Source organism: Mastomys coucha, unplaced genomic scaffold (genome assembly GCF_008632895.1).
Source record: "Mastomys coucha isolate ucsf_1 unplaced genomic scaffold, UCSF_Mcou_1 pScaffold3, whole genome shotgun sequence".
Classification (NCBI taxonomy): domain Eukaryota; kingdom Metazoa; phylum Chordata; class Mammalia; order Rodentia; family Muridae; genus Mastomys; species Mastomys coucha.
The window spans coordinates 47,896,159-47,909,923 of record NW_022196909.1 but is presented as its reverse complement, the minus strand read 5'-3'; the positions used below and the strand labels follow the sequence as shown (position 1 = coordinate 47,909,923).

The window sequence follows — 13,765 nt, the reverse complement described above, 5'->3', positions numbered from 1 at the left end:
TCTTCCTTCAAGAGGGAAAAATATCAGGGCACAGTCACAATCAAAAGCAAAAATCAAACTCCAACCGTGGAGTCCAATGTCTGAGATCCACTCACAATCTTCTGGATTCCTCCAAGGGCTTGGGTCACTTCTCCAGCTCTGCCTTTTGTAGCACCCACCTTGTCTTCTAGGCTCCAGATGCCTGTACTCCACTGCTGCTGCTGTTCTTGGTGGTCATTCATGGTACTGGCATCTCTAAAACACCGCTGTCTTTCGCTGTAACTAGGCTTCACCAATAGCCTCTCATAGACTCTCTTCATGGTGCCAGGCCTCAACTCCTTTGCATGACCCCTTCAGTCCTCGGCCATCAATTGTAACTAAGGCTGCCCCTTCACCAATGGCCTTCCATGGCCTCTCACAGTGCCGAGCCTCAGCTGCTCTTCATGACTCCTTCATGCCTTCAAAACCAGTACCACCTGGGTACTTACACATTACCAAGTCCTGCTGCAGCACAAGGTACAACCTTGGCTATCTCTGGAACACAGCCTCTTTGTGCTCTCAGAAAACACTTCCCAGAAGATGTCACCTCAGTGATGCTGGTCTCTTCTTAATCACCACTAACTTCTTAGCTCCAGCTAACCAGCATCAATAGTCCCAGCAATGCAGTTTTTGCCTTAGTAGTTCTGGTATCTTGTTAATCACAGCTGATACTTCAGCCCCAGCTAATCGAAACCACAGACTCTTCACAATCAAACTAGAAACGGCCTTGGTAAGAGTCTTTAATCTTCCCTCTGAAATCTCACAAGCCAGGCCTCCATCTTCTGCACTGTTCTCAACATGATCTTCCAAGCTCCCACAGAACATCCCACAGAGTTCTTAACAACCAGTGGCTCTTCTAGCTCAAAGTTCCAAAGTCCTTCCACAGTCCTCCCCAAAACATGGTCAGGTTGTCACAGGAATACCCCACTTCTGGTACCAATTTGTCTTAGTCGGGGTTTCTATTCCTGCACAAACATCATGACCAAGAAGCAAGTTGGGGAGGAAGGGCTTCATTTAGCTTATTCCACATTGCTGTTGATCACCAGAGGAAGTCAGGACTGGAACTCAAGCAGGTCAGGAAGCAGGAGCTGATGCAGAGGCCATGGAGGGATGTTCCTTACTGGCTTGCTCAGCCTGCTCTCTTATAGAACCCAAGACTTCCAGCCCAGGGATGGCACCACCCACAAGGGGCTCTACCCCCTTGATCACTAATTGAGAAAATGCCCCACAGCTGTGTCTCATGGAGGCACTTCCCCAACTGAAGCTCCCTTCTCTGTGGTAACTCCAGCCTGTGTCAAGTTGACACAGAAAACCAGCCAGTACAGCCACCTTCCCCGTGCCCCCACCACGCCCCCCGTTCCCTTGCCTTCCCCTCCCGAGTGCTGGCAATGCAGGCGGCCCAGCACCCATACTTGCTTCAGTACTCTTTCCAGATGTGTGTGGCTTGCATTAACATCTGTATTTTATTATTCGTGTGTGCGCACTGACCTGTTTCTGTGACTGGGGCATGTGCATACCTTGGCACCCACACAGAGGGCAAAGGACACTTCTGTGCAGTCAGTTCTTTCCTTCTATCATATTTTACTCTTTGACTATTTGAGACCTGTCTCTCTGAACTCTGGCTGTCCTGGAATGCAGTCTGTACATCGAGTTGGTCTCAAACTCAAAGAGACCTGCCTGCCTCTGCCTCCCAAGTGCTGGGACTAAGAGTTGCACCATCACTGCCCAGCTCTCTCCTTTTACCTAATGGGAGATCCTGGGACTGAACTTGAGGCTACTCATGCCCACCAGCAGGCATTTGTGCCCACTGTTTTAGCTTTGAAAGAGGATTGTTTGCTCAGAGTAGCTTAAGTCAGGATGTTCCCTACAAGTCTCAGTGAAACCCCTTTAAACACAAGGGGAGCTGAGGACACCCCGCCCTTGCCCTTTCATGCACACGAAGGCTCGTGCTCCCCATGCAGACCTCTCTGGCTCTACCATCTTCCTGAGGGTGCCTCTGGGCCAGCTTGCCTCTGTAACCTCACTGACCTGGAGCTGCTCGCACTACTTTCCCGGCAGATTCAAACACCTGTCCACTGTGAGCACACGCTCCCTAATGGCTCACGCACCCTCCGAGTGTGGAGCTGGACAGGAAAGCACACAAGTGTTGTGGGACACTCTGCTGGGCTCACTCCACTACAGGAGACTGGCTGTGATCCCAGTAACTCAACCTCTATGCAACAGCGTTCCAACACAAGCCGGTCTAAAACAGTCGGCGCTCCTAACAGCAGATTCTAATCTCTGTACTTAGCTACTGAATTAACTGCTCACCAATGGGTGGCACTCAGTTATTCCTGATAAGCTGAGTAAAAGGCAGCTTCCTCTTCCCTTCTTTTTGATTTAGTTTTTGATAGAATTCTGGGACAGCCCAAGATAACTTTGAACTCCGGATCCTCCTGTCTCACCCTCCAAATGCTGGGAATATGGCGGTGAGCCACTTTTCCCAGCTGATATTTAATTTTATTTGTTTGGTTGGTCGGCTTTGGGTTTTTGCACAAGGTGTCCTTATGTAGCTCTGGCTATTCTGGACTCTGCTGTGTAAACCAGGCTGGCCTCAAACTCAAAGTGATTCACCCATCGTTGCCTCCTGAGTGCAAGGATTAAAGGCCAGTGCCACAGCACCTGACTGTTTCAGTTGTGAAATGGAGGAAAGACGATTTGAGTAGTTGTTTGCCCTGAAATTAGTCATTTCCTTGACTAAAGAATCGCTAGCATTTAAGGCAACTGCCACGAAATGAACAAATTGGAAAAATTCATCCTCCCTGTCCTTGGGAGGTGGGAAGGTTAGGGACTGACAGTAGAAGCCCTGGTGAGTGTCTCGGACACTTAACTCACGGACAAGTAAAGGCAGCCCTGCTGCAGACTAAGGGGCACCACTCACTGCAGTGACAGGCTCTGAGGTCAGAGCACCGCTGCTCTTACAGAGGACAAGCTTACTGTTGTTGCTTGTCTGTGAAGACTGGTGTCTTTGTCAGAGTCTCCATTGCTGTGTGAAACATCGCTGCCAAAAGCCACTTGGGCAGGGCAGGGCAGGGTTACAGGCTCACAGGTTACAGTCCGTCATCAGACACAGGCCGGAACTCGAGGCAGCCTCCTGAGGCAAGGACCGGCTTAGCTACTCTTCAACTCAGAAGAATTTCTTACAAAGCACACACACGCCCCAAATAAAGGCTATTAGATGAACAGGGGAGGTAGGATTTCAGTGGAGGTTACACGTACAGAGCTCAGAGCCACGCAGCCATGCAAACGGTGACCCTGAGCAGGCAGCTGAGGTAAAGGTTAGCAGGCTGTACCACAGAGGGAAGAAGAAAGGCAGAGAAGGAAAACAGAGAGGCAAGGCACCCAGCCTCAGAACATTCAGAACATTTTTTTTTTCTTTTCGAGACAGGGTCTCTCTGTGTAGCCCTGGCTGTCCTAGAACTCAGAAATCCACCTGCCTCTGCCTCCCAAGTGCTGGGATTAAAGGCGTGTGCCACCACTGCCCGGCTAACAGCTTGCTTTTTAATTAAAAAAAAAAAAAAAAAGTTGGGGCTGAAAAAAAAAATGGCTTAGCTAGTTAATAATACTACTGGTCCTCCTAAAGGACCAGGGTTGAATTCCAAGCAGCCACACGGCAGCTCACAACTGCCTGTAACTCCAGTTCCAGTGGATCTGACGCCCTCACACAGTTATACAGGCAAAACACCAATGCATACAAAAAATAAAATGAAAAAAAAAATTAGTTAGATGTGGTAGTACACTCCTTTAACCCCAGAACCTGGAAACAACGACACGTGGATGTCCACAGGTTTGAGGCCAATCTGGTCTACATAGAAATTCCAGGACAGCCATGGCTACATAACAGAGTAGACCTTGTCTCAAAAAGGAAAAAAAAAAAAATTTTTTTTTTAGTGGGGCATGGTGGTATATGCCTTTAATCCCAACATTTAAGAAACAGAAACAGGCAGAAGCAGGTGTAGAACGGCCTAGCCTACACAGTGAATTTGAGGCCAGCCAACACTGCATAGTGAGACCCTGCCTCAAGAAGAACAAGTGTAAGCCAGGGATGCTGGCATACATCTTTACCTCAGAACTCAGGAGGCAGAGGTGGGTGGATTTCTGAGTTCAAGGGTAGCCTGGTCTACAAAGTGAGTTCCAGGACAGCCAGAACTCAGGAGGCCTCAGAACGCCCGGAGCTGGAGTCCTGGGCAGTTGCGCACAGCACAGCTGGGAACAGAACACGGCTTCTCTGGGAGGGCAGCCAGATCCATCTTGCCAGCCCGATAGCAGTGAGCTGGGACATATATTTATTTACAACTTCCTTTTCTTCTAAAAATGGGAGGCTGAGAAAGAATGGCCATGCTCACTCTCCTGTCTATCCACAACCCCTACTGTGCTCAAGCCCACGCTAAGCGAGCCGGAGGAACTCAGCACCGGGATCTACAGGAGACAAAGGAACTCCAGACCTTTGTCCACCAAGACAGCATTGTCCACAAGCATGGAAGTGTGTGAGGCTGGGTTCTGTGATGATGGCAGGCGCTATGGGGGTGGTGACTGACAGGATAAGACTGTGGAGACTTTCAGATTACAGTTTTTATTTATTTGTGCTCCCCACAAGTTGCAGATCTGCAGTGAATTCTATTCCATTTTCATGTCCCATGGACTCAAGCCTGTGTGACTGTCCAGATCATGGCTCTCTCGGGAGCTGACCGAGGTGCTCGGCCACAACATCTCACTTTCCTGGAAGGTATTAGCAGGGCCAGCAGGGAAGGATGCAGATGTGACCACAGAAATCACTGCTCACAGGAACCTAGACCTGCTCGGAGCTGAGCCCAAGAGCAATCAGCGGATTCAGATCTGATTAGGTTAAAAGGATTTGCTGGGCTGGAGAGATGGCTCAATGGGTAAGAGCACCAACTGCTCAACCACATGGTGGCTCACAACCACCAATAATGAGATCGGACGCTTTCTTCTGGTGTGCCTAAAGACAGTTGTACTATACTCATAATGTAAATAAATCTTTCAAAAAAAATACTTGAATTTAAAAAAAAAAAGGCTTTGCTAAGGGATAAGAACTGCTCACAGAATCACTGACATGGAGATTCTGACAAGGCTGCACAATCGAGTTCCTAAAAGACACCTTACAACAGGCCCGCCAAGGTGGCTGTCACCTGTTGGATGGGCCAGGAAGCAGCCAAACAAAAGCTAGAGAAACGGGCAAATCAGGGAGCGGGCAGTACAGACACGCATCTCCTCAAAACTCGTGTCTCCGCTGGGGTAGTCTATGCAGAGGTGTACACGAGAGCCTGGGTTTCCCAAAGGAAACTTAGCTGCATCTAACACAGCGTCTAGAAAAGCACTCTGGCCCTCCTGGCCCTCATATACCAGAGGGACTAGAATGAAGAGGACTCTGGCCCTCCAAGAGTCCTTCCAGCTCCGTGTGGGAGCTGACAAGACTGTGTTTACATGTCACCTGGGACCCTATCCCATCCGGTCTGCAGCACTGGGGGCAGGAGGTCCCATTTCTGACAAGCTGGGGCTAGTGCTGAGGATGCTAGCCCCAAAATCTTGAGCAGTGGGGGTGACGGCTCAGCCTGGTTCTGCAGGAACTGTCTCACTGGCACACAGTCAGGCCACACGCACAGTGTATCGTCCATGGCTACGTCTGTGACAAAGACTGATTGTATGACTCCAGTGTAGTGTAGTGCTCTTATCTGACTGACTAAAATTACAGATTATCAGGGTTTTGTTTTGTTTACAGAGCATCTCAGGCAAGAGCCTACTGACTCCTGCCTCCACCTCCCACATGCTAGGAACACAGGCGAACATCACACCCGAACACCCATTCATATTTTACACCATAGAAAAGGTGTATGTTAAATTAAAATATAAGTAAATCTCTAGCCAAATAAATTGTAAAGATTGTTATAGCCAAGCAGTTGCACACACCTTGGATCCCAGTGCTTGGGAAGCAGAAGCAGGCAGATCTCTGAGTTCAAGTCCAGCTTTATATACAAAACAAGTGTCAGGACAGCACAAGCTGTTATAAAAAGAAACCTTGTCTCAGAAAAAAAAAAGTCTTTTATTAACTGGTCTCTTATTTTATTATTTATTTACTTATTTTGCTTATTTGTGAGGCAGAGACCTGCCTACCTTTGTCTCCTGAGTGATATAATTAAAGGTGTTTATTTAGAGAGAGGGTCTTAATATGGAACCTATCTGCCTCTGAACTCAATTCACTATGTAAACCAAGCTACCTTGAAACTTGATCCCCTGTCTCTGCCCCCAGTGCTGAGATTCTGGGCATGAAGCAGTACATCAGTACATCTTGGTAACTCTCAAGAGGCTCTGAAAGCCAAGCTACACAGACAGACCCAGTGAGCCAGGCAGTCACCCCCGGGAGAAGCTGCTCTGAGCCCAGCTCTCTCCTCCAAGTAAGGAGACCTGAGGTAAATGTGCAGACCCTGTGCTTGCCGGGGTGAGATGGGACAGTGAGGGGTGGGCTGCTACCATACCGAGACAGCCAGAAAACAGCCAAAGGACAGTAGGACAACCAGGGAGGCTGAGGGGGCATGGCTACTGCCCACAGGAGTCATGGTCCCCTATGGCCAGGCAAGAGCGACAGAGCCTCATGATCACTCTGCTGCTGAGGACCTTCAACTTCTGACCCTCCTGCCTCCTCCACCAACTCCTCCTCCACCACCTCCTCCCCTTCCCCCTCTTCCTCCTCCTTTTTTAAAGATTTACTTATTTTATTTTTATGAGTACACTGCAGCTGTCTTCAGACACACCAGAAGAGGGCATCCGATCTCATTACAGATGGCTGTGAGCCACCATGTGGTTGCTGGGAATTGAACTCAGGACCTCTAGAAGAGGAATTGGTGCTCTTAACCACTGAGCCATCTCTCCAGCCCCCTGCTCCACTTCTTAGTGCTGGAATTACAGGTCTATGTCATGGTCCCAGTCCATGTAGTGCTGGGTCGCACTTAGGACCTTGGGAATGCGAGGTCACCACTGCACGCGCTGAGACACAGCCTGGCCCCGAGAACCTTTGTTTGGTTTTGGTAGAAGTGAGATTTGCCCTTGCACATGTTAGGCAAGAACTTGACCACTGGAGTGTACTCCCAGGCCCGTGTCCTACATGCCACTCTATGTCCACAGATTCCAGTTTAACTCCCACTAGAACAAGCAAATACAGTTTTAAAAAATACTGTGTGCGCCAAGGAAGTTCGTGGGGACAAGAGAACCTGTCGCTGCGCTCTGCTGCGGTCTTCACGAGTCCTCAGCCAGGCCGCACTGAAGAGCGGATTATGGGCGCCACAGGCTGCAGAGCAACCCCACTCTTTCCTCTTGGCCTTTCTTTCTCCCTTAGACCATGAGCTCTTTTTCTCAGAGAGAGAATTCCTGGAGCCTGAACATGGGCCTCACACATGCTAGGAAAGCACTCTTCCACACCCCAGCCCTCCCATGCACACAGTGTGTGCTGTACCATAACCAGCACTATCTCACTAGCCATGGCGACAGGCACAGGAGCCATGGCCTCCCCTCCTCCATGTAACTGAGAATGAGCTTCCCCAAGCAGCTTCCTCCTCTTAGCACTGACATTGGATCTATGACAAGTACCAGAGGTGATGCTGGAGGAGAGCCACAAGAGGTCACAAAGGCTTGACAGGTGTCACTAGATAACATCACTGTTGACAGCCTTCCTGCAGGGAGTGGGGACAAACCCTGTCCTGTCACCGCACTGCAGCCGTGAAGCTGTGGTGACCGTTAAAATGCTGTCTTTCTGGGGTCACAAGGATACCACTCAAGGGGGCTAAGACAGGGGACAGTAGCACCTGCAGGACAGGCCCTCAAGCACATACCTCCTCACACACTTCCCGGACAGCTGCCACGCTTGGCTCCTCCTCAGGCTCCATGCCTCCTCCAGGGACAATCCATCGGTCAGGATGGCGACTACTGCTCACGAGCAGCACCTGAAGGCAGAGGTCACAGGGAGGTCACATGCAAGCGATATTCACAAATCAGCCCAAACAGAACAAGCACCACGGTAACTAAGAACTGGCTCTTGCTTAGACCTTCAAATAACTTTACGAGGTAGTGCCTGGTTCTGGAACAGCAGGCACTGCACCAGGGCATGCCGAAGGCATATCCTGGGAACAACTGAGAGCTGTGGCTCTGGACTCCCTTCACTCTCCCCTTCTCTTCCATCCTCTCCTTCTTCCTAAATCCCTTAGGTAACACGAAACAGGTGGGACAAACAAGCCTGGAAAAGCAGCAAGAGGAGCAGGAGAGAGGCCACCAGCCGGCTGCCATGCCTCCACAGGCCCGCAAAGCACCCTCAGAGCCGAGCTCCCTCTGGGCGCCAGCGAGGTGGAAGTCCTTCTACTACTCAAGTGCTATGGCAGCTGATGAGTGGAGTTTTTTTATTTACTTTATGTTTGAGATGTCAGCACCTTATGTGCACGGAGTATGTCTGTATGCCAGGTGCATGAAGGCCAGAGAGGACACTGGGATCCCTTCAACGCTAACTACAGATGGCTGTGAGCTGCCATGAGTTTGCCCATCAAACCAGGGTCCTCAGGAAAAGCAGCCAGTGCTCCCAACTGCTGAGCCTCTCTCCAGCCCTAGAGTTTTTTAATGTATACTATAAATTTTTTTACAAAACAAGAGTCTCGGCTGGGCAGTGGCGCACGCCTTTAGTCCCAGCACTTGGGAGGCAGAGGCAGGTGGATTTCGAGGCCAGCCTGGTCTCCAGAGTGAGTTCCAGGACAGCCAGGGCTACACAGAGAAACCCTGTCTTGAAAAACAACAACAACAAAAAGGAAATGGGAAGATGACACCATGAATTTCAAGACAGCCAAGGTTTTATATATAGAGAGAGAAACCCTGTCTCAAAACAAACAAACAAGCAGGGAAAAGGACAAAAGGCAAAGGCCTGGCGAGCAATAAGTGGGCTGGCCGTTCACACAGAGAAGCCATCTGCTCCCCAGCACTCGCACTGGGGAAGTCCATCTCCAGGGAAACCAGCCCCACCCCCCCTGGACAAGGCTGGTGACACTCACGTGTACACACCCATATGCATACACCCACCGACTAAAGATAAAAAGATGCACCTTCAAAGATTATAACTTCACTGCTTTCTGGAAACAGAAGTGTAGCCTTCCCCGAGCTCCTCCCCCACCCACTCAGCGGCTCCAGGGAAGGTGCACAGGAGCAGCTGGCGGGGTGCTGGTTTCCCACAGGCCGCTTTCTGGCTGTGCTTGAACCTCCTGACCTACAGCCACCTTGGCTCCTACCTCTCTGGCTCTCACTGACACTGCTGACCTTCCCGCCATCCCATCTTCCTTCAGCACCTGGGGCTTTGGGAAATTTCATTGTCAGACAAACAGACAGACAGATAGTGCACTTTTACTACCTAGGAATGGTGTGGGTTTTTTAAACCCCAAAGCCCACCCCCAGGGATGTAACTCTTTTAACAAGACGGCACCTCCTAATCCCACCAAGCACAGAAAGTCACACTGGACAACACTGGCCCATGGTGGCAGCCTCGCTTGGCTACACGGCTTGCTCTGGAGTGTCCCTGCGCCATGTTTACACAGCACCTGGCCCCTGCTTGTAGCACTACCTCCACAATGGCAGAGCCTTCTAAGTTCTGGCTGGTAGAAGTCTTGAACTGGGCATGCCTGTGGTGAAGGCTCTCCTACCCCAAGTCTGGCCTGTGTGCTCAGCTTTAGGCTGCAGTACTGTGGAGAGCACTTGCCACCATGTGTTCCAGCCACCCATCCCTGCGTGGGCTGAGGTCCTTAAGGAGCCTCGGGTCACAGTGGCATTCCCACCTGTGAGGAGTCCCTGCCAAAGACCCGGTCACAGTACTACAAAGGAGACAAATACAGAAACCAGTACCTGGAAACAGCTGGATGCAACCACTAGACCTGACCATATCAGCTCTCAGGCCTCTGGAACTAGTCTGTGTAGACAAAGAGGTTGGAAGGGGGGGCTGAAAGCCCTCCAAGCCGCTGGAATCCTCGCCTGGTGGTCATTCTTTTGGGAGTTAAGAAAGCTAACATGTCAAAAGATAGGTGGACAGTGAACACTGAGCTCCTTGTGACAAATAATCTAAGTTTTGTTCACTCCTTAAAATGTGAGGCTGAATTTTAAAAGTGATGGGGTTGGTGGTGCAGCTCAGTTGGCAAGTTTGCCTACCATGCGTGCAATGCCAATTTGGTTCCCAGCACCTCAAAAATCTGAGATAGATAGATAGACAGATAGACAAATAGAAAGAAAGAGTGAGCTCATCATTTCAACACTGGGGAGGTGGAGGCAGGAGGATTAGAAGTCATGGTCATCCTCAGCAATACAGGAAGCTGGAGGCCAGCCTGGCCTAGGCTACGTAAGATCTTGTTTCAACACCACCCTAGCCCAGCCAAAAGAAAAAAAAAAAAAAACAAACTAATTTATTTAGCAGAGAGTCCAGACAGTATACTCAGTATAGCTTCAACCCTGCTCGGGGATTACAGCCTTACAATCTGTATGGGAAACAATGAAACAGAGTATCAGGAAGCTGTGAAATACAATTTGGGAGTACACGTCTATAAAGCTCTAGATGAAGCAAGCCTCCACACAGGACATGCTGGCAACAGGACATGCTTAAAAGCTGGGACCTCCCAATGAAGCCTGGGGTATAAGACACAAACCAATTTCAAAGATGGTGGCAAATGCCTGTAACTCTAGTATTTGGGAGGCTGAAGCATGCTGATTTCAAATTTGAAGGCAACATGAACGACACAGCAAGTTCCAGACCAGCTCAGGCTAACATACTAAGACCCTGTCTCAATCAATCAGAGAAAGCCAAAGGGACACACTGACAGAAAGGGGCTGCTCAGGAAAATATCATTTTATAGGTTCTCAGAAGACACTATACCCACAGCCCACAGGGCCCAGCTACATCTCCAGCTGACGGAGCACAATACTGTCTACATGCTGCTACTTTGTAGGTAGTTTGTAGGTACGCAGGATTAAGACTGAAGGACAATAAAGGCTCACACGATGGTTCAAAAGAGAAGAGCGAGGCCAGGCAACACACTGAGGGGGGTCAGATCTCCTCTGGGGTCCCATGAAGGCGGAGTGAGGCAGTGGACGCTATTCTACAGTCTGCTGTGGATGCTAGCCATGTAGGATGTCTGCTGAGGGAAGAAAGCTGCAGTGCAGAGTGAAGCTGGTCCAGACTACACAGGCTGCAAATGCCAAAGCCAAGGGGGTGGGACTGCCACCGCATGCCCCAGGCGCTGGACCCAGAACTACAGTGTTTCAGTGACAACCCTGCTGCTGGTTCACACTGGCAGTGTTCAATGGAAGTCTGTAGCATTCTGTCTTGCACTGTCTGAGCGTCAGAAGGCATGCTCGGCCCTCGCTGTGTTCAGAACAGTATTTGAAGCAGTTAAGACTTGAGACTATCAGGAGGAACTAAATTCACTAGCACTATAACGATAGCTATGATGAGCCTTTGGGGGACATGGGTGAAACATAGTCCTCCACGGGCTCATGCTCAGTCCCTGGCCTTCAGCAGTAACTCATAAAGGACAGGCCCTTCAAGCTCTAACCGGTCTCTCTTTCCTGGGTCATGGTGTGTGAAGACCAACAGTCTCATCACAGACAGCCCCGCCCAACCTGCTCTCATCACAGACAGCCCTGCCCCACCTGCTCTCACCACAGACAGCCCTGCCCCACCTGCTCTCACCACAGACAGCCCTGCCCCACCTGCTCTCATCACAGACAGCCCTGCCCCACCTGCTCTCACCACAGACAGCCCTGCCCCACCTGCTCTCATCACAGACAGCCCTGCCCCACCTGCTCTCATCACAGACAGCCCTGCCCCACCTGCTGTCACAGCCCAGAATCTCTCTGGAACCACCAAAGCCAACTTTCCCTCCCAGAAGTTCTTTCCATCAGGCCTGTGAACTGAGGCTAAACTTGGCAGAGTTCACTAAACTCCAGGACTCCTCCAGGGCCACATCTCCACTATAACAATACACCCTTAGCAGGCTATGGTGGCCCACACCTTTAGTCATAGCAATGGGGAGGCAGAGGCGGGCAGACCTCTGAGTCTGAAGCCAACCATGGCTACTGTTACCCGGGTCCTTTCCCAAGTTAACCCTGCTTACTGACTCTCATTTAAACACTTCTACCAGAGGATGGCTGTACAGGAGCCTCCAAAGGGTCAAACAGCCAACGGGAAGGAAGCGGGGAGATTTACCTGTGTGCCTGCAGTACTGAGACACAACTACCCATGTGCCAGCGACAATGGAGAAGGAAGCAGACTTGTCACTCCAGGGTGGGGAGCAGGTTCAGCAGCTGGGGGATTAGGGCATCTTGGCAGTGCAACAGGGCCCCAGAATAGATGCACTCAGTACAAATACGGGAGAGCTCTGAGCAGCACATATTTTTAGTAATGGCATACTTACAACTTTTACATGTCCAGGTGAAAACTAATCCAGCCAACAGCCTTGAGAAATGGCTGCTGCTCTGCACACTCTCAGAGCCCAGGGCTCTGGACAGTACCCTGTCACCTACTTCAACTGGACAGCAAGAATTAAGGAAGAGAGGGCTGGTGTAACAGCCTAACTGGCAAAGAAAGAGAAGCCAGCACTTGCTGAACAAGCTTGACTCTCTGAGTCAGATCCTGGGAACCCACATAAAAGCAGGACACAGCAGTGCCCATCTGTAATCCCAGCTTTCCTACAGTAAAACTGGCCACAGCGGAGCTTCACCGTACAGCAGCACAAGAATGAATGAGAGACTGTGTGCACTGAGGCACACACACCACATATATACGTACATGTGCACAGACAGTAATAATAATAATAATAATAATAATAATAATAATAATAATAATAATAAAATATCCCAGCACCTGGGAGGTAGAGGCAGGCGGATTTCTGAGTTCGAGGTCAACCTGGTCTACAGAGTGAGTTCCAGGACAGTCAGGGCTACACAGAGAAACCCTGTCTCGAAAAAACAAAAACAAAACAAAAATAATAATAATAGTAGCAGCAGCAGCAGCAGCAGCAGCAGTAGTAGTAATATCTCTGGAAACTTACCCCTGGCTGGCCTAGAATTTGAGATACGGACAGGCTAGATCCAAACTCAAAAGGCTCCACCTGACTCTGCCTCCCACACCCTGGGATTTGAAGGAGTGCACCACCATGCCTGCTCCAATAAATAAAATACTGAAAAAAATATTGAAGTAGGATGACAAACATTATTGTAGGTTTTTGTTTTGTTTTGTTTTTGTTCTTCAAGACAAGGTTTCCCTGTGTAGCCTTTGCTTTATAGACCAGGCTGGTCTGAAACTGAGATGTGCCTGCCTCTGCCCCCTCAGTGCTGGCATTAAAGGAGTGCACCACCAGCACGCAGCAGAACACTGTAGTTATTACTGAACTTGAAGGAACTTGCTGAGTTCTTGCTCTCTTCTGGCAACTACACTTGCTTGTTCCTTGGCACTGTAAAGTCTCCCAAGACACTTTCCGTATTTCCAACTCAATTTCACCAAGTTAGGTTCCCTTCTGTACATTTTAATTTCTTGTTATTTTTAATTATGCATAGGAATGTGTTCTATGTAGGGGATAGTTTGGTGCACATGTATCCATGGAGGCCAGAAGAGGGCATCAAACTCCTTGGAGCAAAGAAAAAAAAGAGGGGGAGGGAAAATTTAAAAAAAAAAAAAAAA

The 13,765-nt window shown here is 49.7% G+C and overlaps 1 protein-coding gene across 3 annotated transcripts in view; it reads right to left on the bottom strand.

Annotated features, from left to right (window-relative positions):
• The window catches only part of LOC116074261 (diphosphoinositol polyphosphate phosphohydrolase 1), a 45,660-nt gene that overhangs the window by 13,139 nt on the left and 18,756 nt on the right, over positions 1–13,765 (bottom strand). For all 3 annotated transcript variants that reach the window (XM_031346536.1, XM_031346537.1, XM_031346538.1), the window contains exon 2: positions 7,902–8,012. In XM_031346536.1, coding sequence (XP_031202396.1) covers positions 7,902–8,012 — 111 coding nt within the window. The remainder of the gene's footprint in view (positions 1–7,901; positions 8,013–13,765) is intronic.